This window comes from Schistocerca serialis, chromosome 2, assembly GCF_023864345.2.
Source record: "Schistocerca serialis cubense isolate TAMUIC-IGC-003099 chromosome 2, iqSchSeri2.2, whole genome shotgun sequence".
In the NCBI taxonomy this organism is placed as follows: Eukaryota; Metazoa; Arthropoda; class Insecta; order Orthoptera; family Acrididae; genus Schistocerca; species Schistocerca serialis.
The window spans coordinates 444,494,118-444,519,549 of NC_064639.1; the positions used below are offsets into that span (position 1 = coordinate 444,494,118).

Sequence of the window (25,432 nt, forward strand, 5' to 3'; positions counted from 1 at the left end):
GGGTATCAGGGGTTGTGTGGCGTGGACTGGGTGGTTTTTTAGGTTAGATGGCCTTGGGCAAGTACAGAAAGGGCAACAGCCTCAACGGGTGCAGGGCAAAGTCAGGTCATGCGGGGACCAAGCAGCAATCGGTATTGTAATTGTAAACTGTCGAAGCTGCGTTGGTAAAGTACCGGAACTTCAAGCGCTGATAGAAAGCACCGAAGCCGAAATCGTTATAGGTACAGAAAGCTGGTTGAAGCCAGAGATAAATTCTGCGACATTTTTACAAAGGCACAGACGGTGTTTGGAAAGGATAGATTGCATGCAACCGGTGGTGGCGTGTTTGTCGCTGTCAAGGTACGTTTACACTGGGATACATGTATCGCGACATGTATGAGCGACATGTCAATTTGACATGTCGCGATACATCACCTCATACAAAAATTCACGGAACTTGTATGCAGACCCTCGAGCTCATACATGTCGCGTATACATTTTGTATATCGCTTTTTGGCCATATACGCGACATGTATGAGCGACATTTGAACTCGCGCATGCGCAGTACTATCATTTCCTGTCGTCTTGTCGACTGACGCTTATTTCGACGATTAGCGCATGTGTAGTACCAGGCTCTTTGGCGGCTGTTTGAGTTTTGAAGGTGCCGACTGTCGTTTCGACGTTAATGTATCTGCATAGAATATCAAAAAGTGCCATATGCAACACTATTCTTCGTGTTTGCGAGGCCATTGTGCAAGTTTTATCCCAAGAAGTGAAGGTAGAAGTTTTATATATATATCAGAGTATGTAATACATTATATAATTTTTTCATGCATCTGGCACGTATATCAATGTTTTGCTATTATTCCGGCGGCCTCGCGTGATAATGTTGACAACGGATGCCGACAATCGTGTGTGAGACGTTGGCATTAGCAATCGCGCGACAATGCAAATGTTTTGTCATGAAATCTTCGTTTTACGAGGAATCCCCAGTGTTACTGCCAACTGATCCTCTGCTGGAATCGCTTCCCGAAAGTTTGTGTTGGTTTTGGACACAAGAGGAGCCACAAGTGATAACAAACCGCGGAAATCCTCCACACTCATCCTAACATAATTTCTAAAATATGCGCCATCCTCTAGCGTTAATTCGCGAGAAACTCTCTGTGCCACCATCTACGCTTCCTCCGCCTTTTCTTCCTATCATCTTCCAAAAGAGCAAGTGTATCAGCACATAAAAATGTGAAATCTTCCAAATTGTCGTCGGAAGCTATCGCACAGTGTAAACGCACGCTCATACATGTATGAAGTTGATACTTGTCAACTCATACAAGTCGCGATACATGTCGCAAAGTCGCATATACATGTATCTCATACATGTGCTGATACAAATCGCAGTGTAAACGTACCTTTAGTAGTAGTTTATCCTGTAGTGTAGTAGAAGTGGATACTTTCTGTGAAATATTATGGGTGGAGGTTACACTCAACAACGGAGCTAGGTTAATAATTGGCTCCTTTTACCGACCTCCCGACTCAGCAGCATTAGTTGCAGAACAACTGAGAGAAAATTTGGAATACATTGCACATAAATTTTCTCAGCATATTATAGTCTTAGGTGGAGATTTCAATTTACCAGATATAGACTGGTACACTCAGATGTTTAGGACGGGTGGTAGGGACAGAGCATAGAGTGACATTATACTGAGTGCACTATCTGAAAATTACCTCGAGCAATTAAACAGAGAACCGATCGTGGAGATAACATCTTGGACCTACTGATAACAAACAGACCCGAACTTTTCGACTCTGTAAGTGCAGAACAGGGAATCAGTGATCATAAGGCCGTTGCAGCATCCCTGAATATGGAAGTTAATAGGAATATAAAAAAAGGGGGGAAGGTTTATCTGTTTAGCAAGAGTAATGGAAGGCAGATTTTAGACTACCTAACAGATCAAAACGAAAATTTCTGTTCCGACACTGACAATGTTGAGTGTTTATGGAAAAAGTTTAAGGCAATTGTAAAATGCGTTTTAGACAGGTACGTGCCGAGTAAAACTGTGAGGGACGGGGAAAACCCACCGTGGTTCAACAACAAAGTTAGGAAGCTACTGCGAAAGCAAAGAGAGCTTCACTCCAAGTTTAAACGCAGGCAAAACCTCTCAGACAAACAGAACCTAAACGATGTCAAAGTTAGCGTAAGGAGGGCTATGCGTGAAGCGTTCAGTGAATTCGAAAGTAAAATTCTATGTACCGACTTAACAGAAAATCCTAGGAAGTTCTGGTCTTACGTTAAATCAGTAAGTGGCTCAAAACAGCATATCCAGACACTCCGGGATGATGATGGCATTGAAACAGAGGATGACACGCGTAAAGCTGAAATACTAAACACCTTTTTCCAAAGCTGTTTCACAGAGGAAGACCGCACTGCAGTTCCTTCTCTAAATCCTCGCACAAACGAAAAAATGGCTGACATCGAAATAAGTGTCCAAGGAATAGAAAAGCAAATGGAATCACTCAACAGAGGAAAGTCCATTGGACCTGACGGGATACCAATTCGTTTCTACACACAGTACGCGAAAGAACTTGCCCCCCTTCTGACAACCGTGTACCGCAAGTCTCTAGAGGAAAGGAAGGTTCCAAATGATTGGAAAAGAGCACAGGTAGTCCCAGTCTTCAAGAAGGATCGTCGAGCAGATGCGCAAAACTATAGACCTATATCTCTGACGTCGATCTGTTGTAGAATTTTAGAACATGTTTTTTGCTCGAGTATCATGTCGTTTTTGGAAACCCAGAATCTACTCTGTAGGAATCAATATGGATTCCGGAAACAGCGATCGTGTGAGACCCAACTCGCGTTATTTGTTCATGAGACCCAGAAAATATTAGATACAAGCTCCCAGGTAGATGCTATTTTTCTTGACTTCCAGAAGGCGTTCGATACAGTTCCGCACTGTCGCCTGATAAACAAAGTAAGAGCCTACGGAATATCAAATCAGCTGTGTGGCTGGATTGAAGAGTTTTTAGCAAACAGAACACAGCATGTTGTTATCAATGGGGAGACGTCTACAGACGTTAAAGTAACCTCTGGCGTGCCACAGGGGAGTGTTATGAGACCATTGCTTTTCACAATATATATAAATGACCTAATAGATAGTGTCGGAAGTTCCATGCGGCTTTTCGCGGATGATGCTGTAGTACACAGAGAAGTTGCAGCGTTAGAAAATTGTAGCGAAATGCAGGAAGATCTGCAGCGGATAGGCACTTGGTGGAGGGAGTGGCAACTGACCCTTAACATAGACAAATGTAATGTATTGCGAATACATAGAAAGAAGGATCCTTTATTGTATGATTATTTGATAGCGGAACAAACGTAGCAGTTACTTCTGTAAAATATCTGGGAGTATGCGTGCGGAACGATTTGAAGTGGAATGATCATATAAAATTAATTGTTGGTAAGGCGGGTACCAGGTTAAGATTCATTGGGAGAGTCCTTAGAAAAAGTAGTCCATCAACAAAGGAGGTGGCTTACAAAACACTCGTTCGACCTATACTTGAGTACTGCTCAACAGTGTGGGATCTGTACCATATCGGGTTGACGGAGGAGATAGAGAAGAGCCAAAGAAGAGCGGCGCGTTTCGTCACAGGGTTATTTGGTAACCGTGATAGCGTTGCGGAGATGTTTGGCGGGCTCGGGTGGCGGACTCTGCAAGAGAGGCCCTCTGCATCGCGGTGTAGCTTTCTGTCCGGGTTTAGAAAGGATGCGTTTCTGGATGAGGTATCGAATATATTGCTTCCCCCTACTTATACCTCCCGAGGAGATCACGAATGTATAATTAAAGAGATTCGAGCGCGCACGGAGGCTTTCAGACAGTCGTTCTTCCCGCGAACCATACGCGACTGGAACAGAAAAGGGAGGTTACGACAGTGGCACGTAAAGTGCCCTCCGCCACACACCGGTTGGTGGCTTGCGGAGTATAAATGTAGATGTAGATGTAGATGCCTCTTCGTATGTGCAACAGGTGACGCCTCAGGTCAGAGGATGACACGACGGCCGGTCGGTACCGTTGGGCCTTTAAGGCCTATTGGGACAGTTTTTGTTTCTTTGTTTCATATGGAACAAATAACTTGCCGATAGCTGTGGCGTTACGTAAGAGGAAGAATATCAATCACGATATAGACTTCGCCAGTTGTGTGATTAAGAGTAGGAGGTGGTTTCTGTTATTTGTGAAAGTGAGACCTCGCTTATAATACTAGTATACAGCTCATGTATACCACACTCGATACTCATTAACTTCGTCTGCGCTGAGCGTGGTTTCGGTTAACTTTCAAAGGAATCAGTGCTCACTAAAATATTACATGTTAGACATAAAAATAAAAATTCGATTTAACTATATTAAAAATTGGTCTCTTATCCAGATTTTAGTACTACAGAATAAGTTTTGACGTACGTTATTTTTTCCTTGAATTTATACTTTTAATGTGGGATTACGGTATTATACTGCATTCTTCTGCACCAAAAAAAAGTCATGTTTACGAAAATTATTCTACCGGGCTGTTTGAAAGAGGCTCATTTGATTTGACAAGCCTATGTCTTGGGAAAATTTTAACACACTGAAGCCCGTCGGTTGCACATGGCGATAGCACTGCGTCAACAGGCGTTTCACCTTCTCCGTTTCACCAGGCGTGATTCAGTTACAACTGTGTAGCTTGGTTTTCGTCCAGAGTTAGCTACTGCCCTACTTCAGCTTAAAGAGTTCGACGCTAGCACCAGCAGTTTCTGATTGTTTGTGTAAAGCGTCATACTCAAGTCATCCCCGGGTGCTCATCCAACACGTACAGCGTTATCAACAGAATTTTACACGTAGTCCACCGAGTTGCACTCGTCGTGCCAGCTGAGAAATGCCCATTCCTAAGACAATTCCTGGTGTGTTTCGGGGTACTTCTCTTTTTGAATCATTCAGGATTCACTTACTGCAAAACTCTTCATAATGGTATCAAATAATAAGGCGTAAATTTTGGTGAATTCATTCTGGGCTGGAAGACAGAAGGAAAGAATTGCCTTTCGCGATTATTGTTCAGTGATGAGGCTATGTTCGAAAGAACATCGAGTCCAGAGGAGCCACGTACCGTAGTGGAGCAAGACGGAAACTCTACAAAGCTTTGTGTGTTTGCGTCACTCCCCGATAATATTTCTTTTTTATTGCGGAACTTCGTGCAATATGTAGTTTACCACTTGCAATTGTGATGTATGAAAAGGCTATGCAGAAGTTGTAATACAGAACCACACATTATACACTAATTATTCGTACCGAGGCGTAACTGTCATTTCGGATTATACACGAAAGGGAAGAAATGCAGTTGTCACCGTCAGTGTGTGATTTCTTTCCATGTGACAGTCTTGCAGTCTGTACTAGAGCGGCTCGAGTCTTGACCCGTGTGGCACTTGCTGAAATAACCAATCGCCACTCTTGAGTATACATGCAGGGTGTTAACAAATTTTTACATGCAGATACATTTGGGAACGTGAAATTAATATCATCTGCTGTATAACAGTTGAGCTTATCAACAAGTTTATGCAACCACAGGCACTTCCTATAAGTAACGCTGATGTGCTTTAGGCCCTTACGATTCTCAGCGCCTCAAATGGATTACTGTGCGACAAAATTTATACTCTAATATACTATAACTCAGTCAGAAACCCACAAAATATGTTTATAGTCAGTACAACTTTAACGTGTACTGACCTCCGATCTAATGTTACTGTATAGTGAATGAAGTAGCATATCTGAGAAGCGTGCTATCATCTAGCAGGATTGCAGGATTTATACCGAGTGAACGGGATAAAAATCTGCCGCATTGTGCTACCACCTGGTGGCACTGACGTAAGCTTCTGGTTAAGCGGCAAGCACTAGATGTGTACAGTGTGATCCGTGGATGTTCTTGTGAGTCGCCCATGCACAAAAGCTCCTTCAAACGTACACATCTGAAGGAGGGCGCACGACCCTCTTTCCAAGTTTCACGGAGTCTACAGGAGCAGTGGCACGGCAGATTCGAGTGCCGTATGTTTCAGACCGCAGCGTCTACAATGAAGAGCCAAGGAAACTGGTACACCTGCCTAATATCGTGTAGGGCCCCCGCGAGCGCGCAGAAGTATGCAACCCGACGTGGCATGGACTCGACTAATGTCTGAAGTAGTGCTAGGGGGAATTGACACCATAAAACCTCCAGGACTATCCGTAAATCCCCAAGGGTACGAGCGGGTGGAGATCTCCTCTGAACAACAAGTTGCAAAGCATCTCTGATATGCCCAATAATGTTAATGTCTGGAGTGTTTGGTGGCCAGTGGAAGTGTTTAAATGCAGAAGAGTGTTCCTGGAGCCACTCTGTAGCAATTCTGGACGTCTGGGGTATCGCACTTCCTGCCGGAATTGCCCAAGTCCGTCGGAATGCACAATGGACACCCATGGATACAGATGATCAGACAGGTCGCTTACGTACGCGTCACATGCCCTTGAATATCTGAAACTAGCCTTTAAAAATAGCTTCAGTTACATGAATATGTCACTCACTTCACCAAAAGAAATAACTTCCATAATAAAATCTTTAAAAACAAAGCATTCTAATGGCTACGATGAAATACCAACAAAGTTAATTAAGGCATGTTCTTGTGAGTTTAGTACAATTCTAAGTTACTTGTGTGACCAATCAATTATAACTGGGACATTTCCTGACTGGCTAAAATATGCAGATGTTAAGCCTCTATTCAAGAAAGGGTATAAAGAGATACCATCAAACTGCTCAGCGATTTCACTTTTGCCAGCATTCTCAAAAATTTTAGAAAATGTAATGTACAGGCAGCTTCTCAACTATCTGATCACAAATAACATATTATCAAGAACACAGTTTGGATTTCTCTAGGGTTCTGATACCGGGAAGGCTATTTACACCTACAGTGAAAATATACTTAATTCATTAAATAACAAATTACAAGCAGCACGTATTTTCTGTGATTTGTCAAAGGCATTTGATTGTGTGAACCACAACATACTTTTAAATAAATTAGAATTCTATGGTGTCACGGGCAGTGCTGAAAAATGGTTCAAGTCATACCTCGCTAACAGGAAACAAAGGGTGTCAGTGCAAGCGACTTACTTTAGTTCAAAAATGGGTCCACTACTCAGGAACACTCATCTTCAATAATTTGCCAGCACACATAAAAAAATTTATTTACAAATAAAGATCAGTTTAAAAGGAGTCTGAAAGACTTACTAGTGGCCAACTCCTTCTACTTAATTTACGAATTTTTTAATAGAAACTTACGATGTATTGTATATACTCATACCATTAGTATTGTTATTTCAGCTTAAAAATGATATATATACTCATACTACTAGTATTGTTACCTCAGCTTTTTTTTTTAATTGACATGTTCCACATCCACGAGGATCTCCTCAGCACGGATCTATGGAACGAAAAACTACTCTAATCTAATCTAAACATGTCAGAGTCGTATCTAGACGTATCAGGGGCCTGACATGCAGGTCCATGGATTCATGAAGTTGTCTCCATACCTCTACACGTTCATTCGCTCTATACAATTTGAAACGAGACTCGTCCGACCAGGCAACATGTTTCCAGTTATCAACAGTCCAATGTCGGTGTTGACGGGCCCAGGCGATGTGTAAAGCTTTGTGTCGTGCAGTCATCAACGGTACAAGAGTGAGCCTTCGCCCCAAAAACTCATATCGATGTTTTGTTGAATGGTTCGCAGGCTTTGTTAATGGCCCAGCATTGAAGTCTGCAGGAATTTGCGGAATGATTGGAGTTCTGTCACGTTGGACGATTCTCTTAAGTCGTCGTTGGTCCCTTTCTCGCAGGATCTTTTTCCGGCCGCTGCGATGTCGGAGATCTGATGTTTTGCCGAATTCCTGATGTTCTGATAAATGTCGTAAGGGAAAATCCCCACTTCATCGCTACCTCGGAGATGCTGTATACCATCGCTCGTTCTCCGACTATAGCACCATGTTCAAACCCACTTCAATGCCGTGGTAGCAGCAGTAAACGATCTAACAACTGCTCCAGACACATGTTGTCTTATACAGGCCTTGCCGGCCGCAGCGCCCTATTATGCCTGTTTATCTATCGGTGTATTTGAATACTCATGCCTATACCAGTTTCTTTGGCACTTCAGTATGTCTTACGTTTAACAGCATTCCAAGCAAAATAAGAAATAAATTCGCAAGGTGTCGAACATAAGGGTGTTCACGTGCTCTTGTGCTCTTACACACCAGGCGTCAGTGGCAATAACTGAAAATAATACAGGAATTTTAAAGATCTAAGTAATTCTTTTCTCTATTTTTGTTGCTAATAGCGTTACCAAAGAGAGAGGGAGAGGGAGAGAGGGAGAGGGAGAGAGAGAGAAATCGTGCTGTGAATTTTAGCTAGCTGTCGTCAGCGGCCATTTTTCAGAGTATCCACGCAACCTATGACACTCTGTCATGTTTATATTCCAAACAGGGAATAGATCTTTAGCTTCCGCTTACCATTGTTTAGCTTTTGCGCCAGATCTGGTATTAGTTATACAGATTTAGTATTCGTTTTAATAGCATCCGGAAAATTTTCAAGAAATTGTAGCTGCTAGAAAACAGAGTGTATTTATCTGATCGTTCTACAACTGTACATCTGTTTTAGTGACACAATGTCATAGAACACAGTATGAGACACACACTACTTATTGAAAGAAAACAAAAGAACGTGGTAAAACGTAGACTGGGATAAAGAAATTCCAGAACGAAATGAACACCACCACAAAAATGCAGCACCAACTACAATAATTATTGTAACGGTAGTAGCAAGAGTAATGACAGTAATTATAATAATAAGAATTCTATCAACATTAGTAATAATAAAAATGCAATATTACAAGTTACTTCACTTTACATGTCTTAACAGTGACCACGTAATGGGATAGATGTCGCCCATGGCCTAATAGTGGCAATTACATTGGCATTCTTCTGGAAAGATTTGGGAAAAGCGCGGAAAACCGTAATAATATTGGGCTAAATAAAGCTGTATCCTCTTTACATGAAAAACTTTCCTGCTGTACTTCAGCGACTTGAATTTATAACAACACAGTCAAGCAGCATTAAACAAATAAAATTGTTTAATTTCTTTCATTCGTTTCCATGAGTTACACGTTCCATTTGCAGTTAACTGGACCGAAATTATTCTTACAGGAAGTGAAAGGAGTGCGCCAGGAGAAAAGCTTTCGTCTTGCTATTAAAAACCAATGCTTTGTCACATCTCTCAATTCTTCGGTTCGTGTTGTACAGTGCTAAACACTTTTTGAACGGAAGATAAAGATATGCTCCCAATATAAAAATCGTTTCTGTGTCTAATGTTCACTATATAAATGCTGCCAGGACATCCACCTTTGTGAAAAAAATACGAGTATTCATATTGGAAAGGAAGTTGCTCAGAACACGCGTCTCGCTCCATGCGATTAATACAGTATAAAAGCGCAGCTGCAGTGCAGTGACTCTGGCGACAGATACCACGTGGCAGTATCCTTGCGCCTGTCGAATGGCTCGTTTAGTGTATCCGAATGGTAGCGTTCATCAAAGGCGCGTCTGTAGTCGCTCGACAGCAGACAGCAAAGCGAAGTAGCGCACAGCTTTGCTGTCTCTGCTGCCACACGATTACAGACCCGCCATTGATAAAAGGTTAACATTCAACGACATTTAATGAGTGACATTCGACAGGCGGTCGGAAACTGCCAGGCAGCTGGTGACGACCACAGCCTGCGCATCGAAACTGCACCTTCAGGTGGACGGATGTCCACTGCGTGCCGCCGTACAGTACATCTGCAAAGCGACAAACCCGAACCGTTAGTATGTGCTTGGTTAGTTAGTCCTGTATGTGGGAAACAGTCGCTTATATACGTCTAACTCGTTTTATGTTAAGAGCAAAATGAGAGGACCATCAATCGTTGCATCACCAAAAAACAAGCGAGGACATCAAAAAATTGCACCTGCATCTGCATCTACGTGGGTACTCTGCAGATTCCTCTGAAGTGCCTGGCAGAGGGTTCACCGAACCACCTTCACAGTTCTCAGTTCTCAATTACCCCAATCTTGAACAGCGCGCGGAAATAAAACAAACACCTCTATCTTCCATGCGAGCGCTGATTTCCCTTGTTTTATTCTGATGATCCTTTCTCCCAAGGTAGGTCGGCGTCAATGAAATATTTTCGATTTAGGAGGAGAAAATTGGTAATTTAATGACAAGATTCCGCTTCAACGAAAACCGCCCTTTCTTTAATCATGTCCACCTCAAATCCTGTATCATGCCCGTGACACTCTCTGCTCTATTTCGATATAAAACAAAACATGCTGCTCTTCCTTCAGCTGTCTCAATGTACCCCGTTAATCGTATCTGGTAACGATCCCACACCGCGCAGCAGTACTCCAAAAGAGGACGAGCAAGCGTGGAGTAGTAGTCTCTTTGGTTTGCCTTTCTCACAACATCTTCCATTTGTTTTTCCAATTTAATTTGTTCGTAATTGTAATCCCTAGCTATTTAGCTAGATTTATGGCCTTCAGATTTGACTGATTTGACGTGTAACCGAAGTTTAACGGATTCCTCTTAGCACTCATGTGGATGACCTCACATTTTTCATTATTTAGGGTCAATTGCCAATTTCCGCACCACACAGATATCTGTTCTAAAACTTTTACAATTTTTTGTGATCTTCTGATGATTTTACTAGCATATTTCATCAGAATGTAAGATGTATTAGAGATAAAGTTACTGAAGTGCTTCTAGATGTTGACTCTGAAAGTATTGGTATATTGGAGAATCACTTAAATAATTTGACAATTCAGAGGCTTCCTTTACCAGGATACAGATCAGCTGTCTGCTTTTCAACGAGTTCCTTAGGGAGGGGGGGGGGGGGCGGTGGTGGTCGTGTACGTAAACAGCAGTATTCGATTTGAGTCCATAGAAGTATCACGGCACTGCAGTGAAGAGATGTTTGAATGTTGTGCAGGAGCAGTTGAATTTAGTCAAACTAAACATCTAATTGTTGTTGTTTATAGGTCCCCTAACTCTGACTTCAGCTCAAGCTGGAGAGGCTTCTTGATTCACTTTATAGGAAGTACCAGAAATTAGTTACATGTGGTAATCAAGTATTAATTTTGTATATGATGGTGCAAGAAAAAGGATGTTGGTAGATCTCCTAAATTCATATGATCTGGTGCAGACTGAGTTTTTTCCAACTATGGTGCACAGGAACAGTAGCACAGCCATAGACAATATTTTTATTCACTCTTCATTACTAGATGGGCATTGTGCTAGTAAAAGGGTGAATGGCCTTTGAGACCATTATTCACAAATTTTAACACTAAAAGGCTTTTGTACTCAAGCAGATGTCACATATAATTACAAACTGTGTAGGAAAGTTAATCCAACAGCGACAAAGAGTTTTTTAAACCTCGTCAAGGAACAAGAGTGGCAAGATGTTTATAACGCGGATAACATAGATGACAAATATAATGCTTTCTTCAACACATTCCTCATGCTCTTTGAGCGTTGCTTTCCATTTGACCGTTCTTAACGGGGCACTAGCAGTAAAAGGCAACCTGGGTGGCTGACTAGTGAGATAAGGCTATCATGTAGAACAAAGCGGGTATTATATCAAAACGTTACAAGTGGTCACAATCAAGCTACAGTAGCCCATTACAAACGGTACTGTAAGGTGCTTAAAAATGTTATTAGGAAGGCAAATAGTATGTGGTACGCAAATAGAATAGCTAATTCACAGGATAAAATTAAAACAAAACCATATGTTCAGTTGTGAAGGAACTGTCTCATCAGCAGCACAAGGTCGACGATATAAAGTCAGTTCGTAGTAAAAATATTTCTGTTACTGATAAATCAGATATATGTACAGTATTTAACAATCATTTTGTGAGCATTACTGGCTAATTACATAAAAAATTAGTTTCTGCAGGGTATCATATTACACTCTTGGAAAATGCGTTTCCGAGGTTGATGTCTGAAATACTCCTCTGTGATACAGACAAAGGCGAGATTGACTCTCATGGACATGATGGAGTGCCTAGCAGAATATTAAAGTACTGTGCTGCACATGTTGCCCCTGTATTTAGCCGTATTTGTAATTTTTCCTTTAGGAATGGTCAGTTTCCTAAACGATTAAAGCACTCAGTAGTAAAGCCGCTTTATAAAAAAGGAGAAAGGGATAATGTAGACAATTTTAGACCTGTTTCTATGCCATGAGTGTTTGCTGAAGTTTTTGATAAGGCTGTGTATGTCAGGATACTTGATCATTTTATATCACATGATTTGCTACAAATGTACAGATTTAGAAGTCGCTTAACAACTGAAAATGCTGTGTTCTCTTTTCTCTATGAGGTACTGGAATAGTTAAAGAAAAGCTTTCGAACGCTGGGCATGTTTTTTGATTTAACTAAGGCGTGTGATCTACATCTACATCTACATCAACATGTATCTCTGCAAATCACATTTAAGTGCCTGGCAGAGGGTTCATCGGACCACCTTCACAATTCTCTATTATTTCAATATCGGATAGCGCTCAGAAAGAACGAACACCTACACCCCTGGAAATTGAAATAAGAACACCGTGAATTCATTGTCCCAGGAAGGGGAAACTTTATTGACACATTCCTGGGGTCAGATACATCACATGATCACACTGACAGAACCACAGGCACATAGACACAGGCAACAGAGCATGCACAATGTCGGCACTAGTACAGTGTATATCCACCTTTCGCAGCAATGCAGGCTGCTATTCTCCCATGGAGACGATCGTACAGATGCTGGATGTAGTCCTGTGGAACGGCTTGCCATGCCATTTCCACCTGGCGCCTCAGTTGGACCAGCGTTCGTGCTGGACGTGCAGACCGCGTGAGACGACGCTTCATCCAGTCCCAAACATGCTCAATGGGAGACAGATCCGGAGATCTTGCTGGCCAGGGTAGTTGACTTACACCTTCTAGAGCACGTTGGGTGGCACGGGATACATGCGGACGTGCATTGTCCTGTTGGAACAGCAAGTTCCCTTGCCGGTCTAGGAATGGTAGAACGATGGGTTCAATGACGGTTTGGATGTACCGTGCACTATTCAGTGTCCCCTCGACGATCACCAGTGGTGTACGGCCAGTGTAGGAGATCGCTCCCCACACCATGATGCCGGGTGTTGGCCCTGTGTGCCTCGGTCGTATGCAGTCCTGATTGTGGCGCTCACCTGCACGGCGCCAAACACGCATACGACCATCATTGGCACCAAGGCAGAAGCGACTCTCATCGCTGAAGACGACACGTCTCCATTCGTCCCTCCATTCACGCCTGTCGCGACACCACTGGAGGCGGGCTGCACGATGTTGGGGCGTGAGCGGAAGGCGACCTAACGGTGTGCGGGACCGTAGCCCAGCTTCATGGAGACGGTTGCGAATGGTCCTCGCCGATACCCCAGGAGCAACAGTGTCCCTAATTTGCTGGGAAGTGGCGGTGCGGTCCCCTACGGCACTGCGTAGGATCCTACGGTCTTGGCTTGCATCCGTGCGTCGCTGCGGTCCGGTCCCAGGTCGACGGGCACGTGCACCTTCCGCCGACCACTGGCGACAACATCGATGTACTGTGGAGACCTCACGCCCCACGTGTTGAGCAATTCGACGGTACGTCCACCCGGCCTCCCGCATGCCCACTATACGCCCTCGCTCAAAGTCCGTCAACTGCACATACGGTTCACGTCCACGCTGTCGCAGCATGCTACCAGTGTTAAAGACTGCGATGGAGCTCCGTATGCCACGGCAAACTGGCTGACACTGACGGCGGCGGTGCACAAATGCTGCGCAGCTAGCGCCATTCGACGGCCAACACCGCGGTTCCTGGTGTGTCCGCTGTGCCGTGCGTGTGATCATTGCTTGTACAGCCCTCTCGCAGTGTCCGGAGCAAGTATGGTGGGTCTGACACACCGGTGTCAATGTGTTCTTTTTTCGATTTCCAGGAGTGTATATATTTCCGTACGAGCTCTAATTTCCCTTATTTTATCGTTGTGATCGTTTCTCCCTATGTAGGTCGGTGTCAACAAAATATTTTCGCATTCGAAGTTGGTGATTGGAATTTCGTGAGAAGATTCCCTCGCAACGAAAAACGCCTTTCTTTTAATGATGTCCAGCCCAAGTCCTGTATCATTTCTGTAACACACCAATATTTCGCGATAATACAAAACGTGCTGCCTTTCTTTGAACGTTTTCGATGTACTCCGTCAGCTCTATTTGCTAAGGATCCCACACCGCGCAGCAGTATTCTAAAAGAGCACGGATAAGCGTAATGTAGGCAGTCTCCTTAGTAGAGCTGTTACGTTTTCCAAGTGTCCTCCCAATAAAACGCAGTCTTTGGTCAGCCTTCCCCACAACATTTTCTGTGTGTTCCTTCCAATTTAAGTTGTTCGTAATTCTAATACCTAGGTATTCAGTTGAATTTGCCGCTTTTAGATTAGAATGATTTATCATGTAACCGAAGTTTAACGAATTCTTTTTAGCACTCATATGGATGACCTCAGATTTTTCGTTATTTAGGTTCAACTGCCAATTTTCGCACCGTTCACATTTCTTTCCTAAATCGTTTTGCAATTTGTTTCGATCTTGTGATAACTTTATTAGTCGATAAACTACAGCGTCATCTGCAAACAACCTAAGACGGCTGCTCAGGTTGTCTCCCAAATCGTTTATATAGATAAGGAGCAGCAAAGGGCCTATAACACTACCTAGGAGAACGCCAGAAATCACTTCTGTTTTACTCGATGACTTTCCGTCAATTACTACGAACTTTGACCTCTCTGACAGGAAATCACAAATCCAGTCATATAACTGAGACGATATTCCATAAGCACGCAATTTCACTATAAGCCGCTTGTGTTTTACAGTGTCAAAAGCCTTCTGGAAATCTAGAAATACGGAATCGATCTGAAATCCCTTGTCAATAGCAATCAACACTTAATGTGAATAAAGAGCTAATTGTGTTTCGCAGGAACGATGTTTTCTAAACCCAAGTTGACTGTGTGTCAATAGACAGTTTTCTTCGAAGTAATTCATAATGTTTGAACACAATATATGTTCCAAAATCCTGCTGCATATCGACGTTAATGGTATGGGCCTGTAATTTAGTGAAATACTCCTACTACCTTTCTTGAATATTGGTGTGACCTATGCAACTTTCCAGTCTTTGGGTACGTATCTTTCGTCTAGCGAACGGTTGTATATGATTGTTAAGTAGAAAGCTAATGTATCAGCATACTCCGAAAGGAATGTAATTGGTGTACAGTTTGGACCAGAAGACTTGCTTTTATTAAGTGATTTAAGTTGCTTCACTACTCCGAGGATATTTACTTCTACGTTACTCATGTTGGCAGCGTTTCTCGACTCGAATTCTAGAATATTTACTTCGTCTTCCTTTGTGAAGGCATTGCATTGCATTGATCACAAATTATTGCTCCAGAAGTTAGGCCATTACGGAATACAGGGAGTAGCTCACGACTGGTTCACCTCTTACTTTAGCAACACACAGGAAAAGGTCACTATTCAGTGTGTTGAGAATGGCTGTGATGTGGGGTCTGAATGGGGTACGTTCAAATGGGTTGTGCCCCATGGATCAATGCTGGCGCCACTTCCGTTCCTTATTTATATAAACGATATCTCCTATAGTATTACAGATAACTCCAAAATATTTCTGTTTGCTGATGACACTAGCTTGGTAGTAAAGGATGTGTGATTAACGTTGGCTCGGTTTCATATGCTGCAGTCAATGACCTCAGTTCATGGCTTGTAGAAAATAAACCAACGCTAAATCACAGTAAGATTCAGTTTACTGTTTCTAACACACAATTCAACAAAACCTGACCTTTTAACTTCACAGAATGGGCATATGATTAGTGAAACTGAACAGTTCAAATTTCTAGGTGTTCAGATAGAAAGCCGTGGAAAGCCCACGTTCTGGATCTTGTTCAAAGACTTACTGATGCCATTTTCATTATTCGAACGGTATCTGAAGTAACTGATCGTTCGACACGAAAATTAGTCTACTTAGCTTATTTTCATTCGCTTATGTCGTATGGTATTATATTTTGTGGTAACTCTTCCCATTATAAAAGGATATTTTTGGCTCAGAAACGGGCGGTTCGGGCAATGAGTAGTGTAAGTCCACGAATCTCTTGTCGACCCCTGTTCACGAGTCTGGGTATTTTGACTTTGGTATATTCCTTACTGTCATTTCTTGTTAACAATATTAGCTTGTTTCCAAGAATAAGCAGCTTTCACTCAGTTCATGCTCGGTAGAAATCAAGCCTGCATTTGGATCGGACTTCATTAACTCTTGTGCAGAAAGGCGTGCAGTATACTGCTTCATCCGTTTTCAATAAGCTACCATAAGAATTCTAAAATCTTATCAGTAATCTACGCGCTTTCAAACTGAAACTGGAGAATTTCCTCATGGGTCACTCCTTCTATTCTGTCGAGGAGTTCCTAAAAAAATTAAGCTGACTCTTGTTGTATTGTTGATTGCGTTTACTTAGACTTATGGCTTCACTTTTTTTGGGTTCATAAACATTTTATTTTTATCTGTTATTACTTTTATGTTGTAATTTCATGTACTGACACATTCCTTGACCTTGGAAATTTTCTCCTCAATTTGGTATTACGGAACTTGACGTGTAAATAAACAAATAAACGACAGCATCATCTGCAAACAACCTAAGATGGCTGCTCAGATTATCTGATAAATAGTTTATAAAGATAAGGAACATCAGAGGGTCTATAACACTATTTTGGGGAACGCCAGAAATCACTTCTGTTTGACTCGATGACTTTGTGTCAATTGCTACGAACTGTGACTTCTCTGACAAGAAGTCACGAATCCAGTAATATAACTGAGACGATATTCCATAAGCACGCAATTTCACTGCAAGCCGCTTGCATGATATAATGTGAAAAGCCGTCTGGAGATCTACATAGACGGAATCAGTTTGAAATCCCTTGTCAAAAGCACTCATTATTACAATACACATCACTATGGCAGGCCACGTAACTTTTATTGAATGCCGCATTACTCTTCAAAGAGACAAAGATAGGAAATATTTTTCAACTTAGTCACTAAATCTCTGTAAACAACAGTCGAAACTTTTTACCAGTCGTTCAAATCCTGGACGATACAAACCCGCTCCTTTGTCACGGAGCCATTCGAGAACCGCTGTGTGTACGTCCCCATTATTGGAAAGTCTCTTTGCCTTCAGATGCACTTCCCCCGTTGCCTACACATTCTCGTCTGTAGTGGATGTCGATGACCTTCCTTCCTGTTTATCATCAGCCACGTCTGTGCGGCCTTCGTCAGTTTGTTGGCACGATTCCGTTATGGCCGGCCGTGCCATTGTGTTTGGTTATTATACCGCCAGATTTCCGTGCTGAATCTCTATGCAATTTAGACGTTTTGACCACAAAAATGGTCCTGTTCCGTGTACATCAGCTTTGCAGTGCGTTTCCCGTTGCCACGCCATTTCAGTTGCACATGCTCATGTACTTGCCATCCATACCGCAGTAGAAATGTATCAGGAGGAAACCCAAAAGATGTACTCTCTTTTAAAAATACCCCTCTGTTGGTGCGCCACGGTCTTAGTGTGGGGCGACATGTGTAACTTACTTTTTGAAATTGTTACGAGCATTATTTCGCTTTCAGACACTACAGTTTCCCAACGAAGGTAAGAAAAGACGTTTGGGAGTTAACTTCACGTAGACTGTAGAGATGAGCACAAGCACAGTCCCGGAAAGATGGCAAACGAAGTCGACCACAAGCCTTCTGTAAGAGTCGCACAGTCGTTGGTCTGCCGCGACATAGGGAAACCGCAAAATCAAGGTAACGTGACAGGAATCTGAATCCTGTTTACCAGAAAATGAATTTACTGCCTTACCCATTGGGAACAAGAGGGCTAGCTAATGTCTAGTTCCGAGCATGCCTAGCAGACACGATAAAAACACTAGAGATGACACATACCTCAAATAAGTCTAAAGTTTCAGTGAAACATTTATCACAACCAAAACACAGCGATGTTAACCAGCTCCGCACGTACAGCTGGACGTCGTCGTCCGAGGTGAATCGTTTGCCCCTCAGAGCCTTTTTAAGGGGACCAAAAATTGCGTAATCACAGGGAGAGAGATCCGGACTGTATGGACGGTGGCCGATAACCAGCTGGACCATGTCATCGGTAATGCAGTGTTGCGCATCATTGGCTAACGACACCCGTTCTTCCCTGAAGCGCTTGTGCCACGCCCTGACCCTTGCAAGGGACATGCAGTGTTCGCCGTACACTTGTGACATTCGTCGATGAACGTCCGTTCCTCCTACACCTTGCGCTGTCAGAAAACGAACAACACCTCTTTGCTCTTCTTTTGACGCCAGCGTGCCCCTGTTTGCAATGCGACTGGCAGTGTTGGACGATTGATGCATGCTGCTGCTAGCTCTGTATAGTCACGTGACGTGTATGCGTACCCTCTAGCGACGGGATATGAACTTCCACGCTCTGGTCGGAACCACACTTCGTTACACACGCCACGATATTACCCTCCAGTCACCTGTTTGCGCATTCCAGACTTCGGGTCATTTCTTTCTGAACGCCCCATATATTCTAAAATTGTAATACCAAGACATGTCCAATATTCTTGTAAAAAGAGATCTACGGGTGCATAAAACTACTATTGCTACTACTAGCACTTACCTCATCCGAAAGAGCGTTATTGATGTTCACCACAAGAGTGCTAGAATTAATAGTTTTGAAGAATTCTACAAGATCAGATGAGTTCTTGACAGGGTGTCCCAGGTACTCTGCGAAGCGTACTGTTCTGTCTGTTGCGTTCCTGGAGAAGGCCCATGGGCTTAACGCCGTTCCACTCATTGCTACTGCATTTTTGTATAGACCTGTTCCGAAACAAACGCTGCATGTTAATGACTGTTTCTACGATTATTATGTTCTAAAGAAACAAACATTTCTTTTGTTTAAAATATATTTTAACGCCCATTGTATAACACTCATGTTAAAAACTTTGCCACTCGGCAAAGAGAAGTCATTGTTTTGTGTGTCTAATTATCTCTCCACAAATACGCATGACTCGTTTGCGTGTTTGTGGCGTGTACATTAGTTCCAGACTCGATTATGTTGTATCGTTGTATGCTGCATGTAACGCAGTCCTTGCTGATAATGAACACTGCTTATACTGCCTGAGCTATGCGAGCACAGCTGTTGCTCCACATAGCTGCATGGATCACTTCTTTGTAGAACTTCCAGACGAAGAACTTTCGTAATAGCAACGAACGCAGTAAGTGTTGTGAACGGTAGAACTGGGATCTCTGTCTCTGGCGGAGACGTTTCTAATGTGGCTATCTAACAATGTTGAATTTAATTAATGGTCTGCTTCCGTGCTTCCGGGAGAACATCCGCAAGCACACTATTAATCAGTCAGGTAGAGAAGTCATGAGCGATGACATGTTGCACTTACTGACGAAAGACTTGTTATTATATCAGTACACATACTTGATACTAATTTTTCGAAACAGCCAGCACTCTGTTCATCTGATGTTTATGACACTGGAACAAGACCCTTCTACATCTGCTATTATACTCCTCAAGCCATCTCTCGGTGTGGGGTGGAGGGGAATTTGTGTACCACTGTCACCTCGCCCTTTTCCTGTTCCAGAAAGAACGAACGGAAGAACGATTGCCGGTAAGCGCCTGTGCGAGCTCAAATCACTCTAATTTTATTTCCATGGTCTTTTCGCGGGATATTAACTATGTGATCAAAAGTATCCGGACACCACCAAAAACATACGTTTTTCATTTTACGTGCATTGTGCTGCCACCTACTGCCAAGTATTCCATATCAGCTACCTCAGTACTCATTAGACATCATGAGAGAGCAGAATGGGGCGCTCCGCGGAACTCACGGACTTCGAACATGGTCAGGTGATTCGGTGTCACAAGTGTCATACGTACTTACGCGAGATTTCCACACTCCTAAACATCGCTAGATCCACTGTTTCCGATGTGATAGTGAAGTGGAAACGCGAAGGGACATTTACAGCACGAAAGCGTACAGACCGACCTCGTCTGTTGACTGACACAAACCGCCGAGAGTTGAAGAGGGTCGCAATGTGTAATAGGCAGACACCTATTGTGACCATCACACAGGAATTCCACACTCCATCAGGATCCACTGCAAGTACTATGACAGTTAAGTGGGAGGTTAGAAAACTTGGATTTCATGATCGAGCGGCTGCTCATAAGCCACACGTCACTCCAGTAATAGCCAAACGATGCCTCGCTTGGTGTAAGAAACGAAAACATTGGACGATTGAACAGTGGAAAAACGTTGTGTGGAGTGACGAATCACGGTACACAATGTGACGATCCGATGGCAGGGTGTGGGTATGGCGAGTGCCCGGTGAACGCCATCTGCCAGCGTGGGTAGTGCCAATAGTAAAATTCGGAGGTCGTGTTGTAATGGTGTGGTCGTGTTTTTCATGAAGGGGGCTTGAAACCTTTGTTGTTCTGTGCGGAACTATCGCAGCTCAGGCCTACATCGATGTTTTAAGCACATTTTTGCTTCCGACTGTTGACGAGCAATTCTGGGACAGCGATTGCGTCTTTCAACACCATCGGGCACCTGTTCATAATGCAAGGCCTGTGGTGGAATGGTTACACTAAAATAACATCCCTGTAATGGACTGGCCTGCACAGAGTCCTGACCTGAATCCTACAGAACACCTTTAGGATGTTTTGGAAAGCCGACTTCGTGCCACGCCTCACCGATCGACATAGATACCTCACGTCATTGCAGCGCTCTGTGAAGAATGGTCTGCCATTCCCCAAGAAACCTTTTAGCACCTTATTGAACGTATGCCTGCGAGAGTGGAAGCTGTCATCAAGGCTACGGGTGAGCCAACACCGTATTGAATTCCAGGATTACCGATAGAGGACGCCACGAACTTGTAAGTCTTTTGAGCCAGGAATCCGGATACTTTTGATCACATAGTGTACATAGGAGGGGTCTTGGTAATAATCACAAGAGAAGAATGTGTTCAAATAATTCCCGTACAATATTCCGAGTTATCTGTGCAATACGAACGGCGGGGTACTGATAAGCACTGCATGATTCAAGGGAATTGTAGATCTCAGTTATACTCTTTTCTTCGATTTTAGTGGCTCGTGTTCCGAAAATATTTCACTGTACGCATGAGGTATTGTTAATGTACACTAGGAACTATTAGTATCTCCTTTTTTGCATTCTGTAGACGCGCCTAATATTCTGACATACATCTTGTACATGCTTCCAGTGACCTCTTAATGCAAGAAAACGTAGTACTTTTCCTCCGCTCATTAGTAAAGACCAAAAATGATACTCTTCACTGCAAGTGATAAATAGTATGATAAACCGTAATTTTGCATTTAGCAGGACAATTTTGCAGCCATTATAGCTCATTATCGCACAAAAAGAAAGCTATAAGAGTGCGAGAAACAGGGGAGATTAGTGAAAGCAACGGCGTTAATTAAAGCACGTACTGCAGACAGCCCTGAGTCCGTCCACGAAGAAATCTGTATTTATGATAATATTTTACGAGTCAGTAATAAACACTAATGTAGTACATCTAACAGTAAGATATTTTCCTTCTTGTACAGGATGTCTTTCATTGTTTTCTTTTCATAAAATATGTACCGAACTGGCAGCAAGCACGCTATTTGGTTCGTAAGCATTGCCCACCAACAAAAAATACTCGTATAACAAAGAGCGATGGTCGTTCTAAAAGTAAAGAATATTTATTTCTCCCTACATTTTTATTCAAGATGTGGAAAGAAAACTTATTTTACATCATATTTCGGGACCTGCCAACCAGTTACTAACGTGCTCTTTCAGTTCGTTGTCATGTCCATGGTACTTTCTGCCCGAAAAATCCTTCAGTTTGGAGAAGGTTTGGAGATGGTAATCACTCAGTGCCAAGTCCGGTCATTATGCTGAATATTCAGAATTTCTCGCTTAGACTGCCGAAGCAAATCCTTCGTCAACGAAGCAGTGCAAAGTGAGTCTTATCGTGACGAAGCACACTGCCGCGACAGCAGTCCACGCCAATTGTTTTAAACGGCGCTGCATAATCGATGAAGGAAGGGTCTGTAAATAAGCCACTCATTCATGGTCGCTCCTTCTCTGGCTGTAAAGTCGATGAGTTGGACGGCCTTCCAAGCCAAACCAGTGTGGCCATTATCTTATTGTTGCTGATTTTTTTCTTTTGGTGGGGGGGGGGGGTCGGATCTCGAAAGATGCTATTTAATAAACTCGCGTTTCCTTTCTTTACTTTTATGCGGAAAACAGATCTCGTTTTAATTTGAAACCATTACATGTAGATTATATTGGTATGATTAGCTAATTCCGTTAGCCATCTGCGTGCATTTGTCATATAAGAATGCAGGTAGTCTTCTCAGCACCCAAACAAAGTTACAAGTTAAATAAATTGATTTCAAACCACGCACAAAAATAGGTAGCAGGTTAACCTTTTTGTTATCAGGCCACAAAAAATATTTGTTGTATGCTCTGGAAAAAGAGACACTCGGGGACAGGCGAGGCAAGGGCCATCTTGTTGTGAAAGATAAAGATGTTTAACAAAATCCAGGACAGTGGGGAAACTATAACACTTTCTGTGTATAGGCTCTCTACATTAGAGACGAAGCGAGTGCCATCTGCTAGCGGAAGATTATAACTATTTAGAAAATCAAGGACAGACCTCACGGGTGACGTGCTCAACGAGTGAATGAAAAATTTAATATCAGCATTACCTGTATCAACATTAAAAATGTTTTCTGCAGTAGCTACCTAACAACAGGATTACTATAAGATTTCGGTAGGCCTATGTTTGGGAGAAAGGGAGAGAGATACTTTAGCATATAGACACTGAAAAAGTTTTTTCCGAGATCATAAAAGGAATAGGGACTGTGAATTGACAAAAAGTTTCGAGATTCTGTCAGCTCGAATTGTACTTTATTCTAGACTGCAATGCAGTGTAAGTTAGTGGGAGGAGTTATTTTTCGTTATCCAGATTTTAGCTTGCTTCTGTTTCATAGGTCTTCCAATTAACTACAGCAGTGTAGCATAAAATAATTTCTGGAGTTTTCTGTTGCTAGACGTAGTTAATTCTATAAACGGACCAGCACACTGCACTTATGTGGGACAATACTACTTTCTTTCCAGAAAGTGGCGTAGCAGGACATCTTATCTTAAAGTAAATAAAAATAAAAAATCCATTCCACGAGAACGGAATGAGTAACTTACATCGTGGCAGTTGCAGGGCTGTTTCCCCTTAAGAGATTACAGTTAAGAGAGAATATGCTAAAGGAATGCTTTCTCTTAAACAACCATCTAATCGATCTTCTGCATATGCCTAGTAATTCTGCTTCCTAGCGTGTCATGTGGGTGATGAAATTTCCTCATTTACTTGAGTATATATTTTTTGCAATCTGTGGACTGCAGCGTGTTAGTCTGTAAGGCCGCCACAACAATATCAGAAGTGTTTTACTGATCGTAGCTTCACTCATCATTGATTCTTTAACAACAAACTCATCTTACTTTCGAATACAGTTTTTGGGCCCGGTATCGTAGCGACTGAGTTTTTTCCAGATATTTCACTACATAAGCATTTCGATTGCTTACAGGATGAACTTCGATAGCACGATTAACGCTGTTGTACCATTACTGCCACAGGCGAAGTAGTACAAAAAAACTTTTGTCGACAGTTAGTACAAGACGAGTTTTGTCCTACCGAAATCGATATACATAAATCGGGTAGTCTGCAGTATAATAACTGATCTAGTAGCAGAACTTTATTATTTGTCTAAAATGATATACTAAGGCGAAAAAAGTCATAAGATACCTCTTAATATGGTGTCTGACATGCTTTTGCTCGGCAACTCGACGTGGCGTGGACTCAACAAGTCGTTGGAAGACCCCTGCAGTAATATTGTGTCACATTGCCTGTATCTGTCAGTCCGAACATGTCTTAGGAGGACCATCGGCAACGACGGACCGCCATGTCATTTCCAGCCGATAGGCGTCAAAGGCTGCAGATATGGAGAAGAACGTGGTCAGTATACCACTCTCCTGACCTTTGTCAGGCTTCGTGAACGGACCCGCAATTTCTCAGTCAAGTTGCTATCCATTGGTCTCACAAGGGCTGACTCCACTCCACCTGCCAACAGCGTTCGGCAGATCCAGACAGTCACTTATCATTGATAGCCCGACAACGATTAACTTCGGTGATATGACGGGAAAATTGCGAAAGTGTTGCCGATGCAGAATTACGTCCACTGACCGACCTCTCGATTATGTTCCATAAATGTTCGATGGTTTTCTTGTCTGGCGACCTGAGTGGCCAAATCATTCCCTCGAATTGTCCAAAATGTTCTTCAAGCCAATCACAACAACTGTGGCCCGGTGACATGTTGTATTGTTGTCCGTAAAAATTCCATCGTTGTTTGGGAACATGAACATGAATGGCTACAAATGGTCTCCAGGTAGCCGAACATAACTAGAGTGCGCAGTAAAATTTATGTAAACACAGCCCAAATCATTATGGAGCCACCACCAGCTTGGACAATGCCTTGTTGAGAAGTTGCGTCCATGACTTCGTGACGTATGCGTCACACTCGAACCCTATCATCAACTGTTACCAACTGAAATCAGGACTCATTTGACCAGGTCACGGTTTTCCAGTCGTCTAGAGTCCAACAGATATGGTCACGAGCCCAGGAGACGCTCTGCGAGCCATGTCATTCTGTTGGCAAAGGAATTCGCGTCGGTCGTCTACTGCCATAGCCCCTTAACGTCAAATTTCACCGCACTGTCCTAACGGATACGTTCGTCGTACTTCCCGTATTGATTTCTGCGATTTTTCACACTGTATTGCTTGTCTGTTAGCACTGAAAACTCTGCAAACGCCGCTGCTTTCGGTAGTTAAGTGATCTCGGAGTAATGAATTCCCAAACGATTTCCGAAATGGAATGCCCCATGCGTCTAGCTCCAACTACCATACCGCGTTCAAAGTCTGTTAATTCCCGTCGTACAGACATAATGGCATCTGACACATCTGACACCTTACACATAAATCATCTGAGTGCAAATGTCAGCTACGCCAATACCTTTTATACCTTGTGTACGCAATACTACCACCGTCTGTACATGAGAATATCGCTACCCATGACTTTTTTCATCACAATGTGAACGAAATACTGCCGAGAGATCCGTGTTTGCAACTGGACGTGTTTGCACTGAGAGCGGACGAGAGACGAAGTAACAATAAGAAGAGTTTGGTCAATATTGCAGTCGGG

At 42.8% G+C, this 25,432-nt stretch overlaps 1 protein-coding gene across 1 annotated transcript in view; it reads right to left on the reverse strand.

Annotated features, from left to right (window-relative positions):
* The window catches only part of LOC126455594 (esterase FE4-like), a 67,896-nt gene that overhangs the window by 31,252 nt on the left and 11,212 nt on the right, over nucleotides 1-25,432 (reverse strand). The window contains exon 4 of the mRNA XM_050091349.1: nucleotides 18,785-18,984. Coding sequence (XP_049947306.1) covers nucleotides 18,785-18,984 — 200 coding nt within the window. The remainder of the gene's footprint in view (nucleotides 1-18,784; nucleotides 18,985-25,432) is intronic.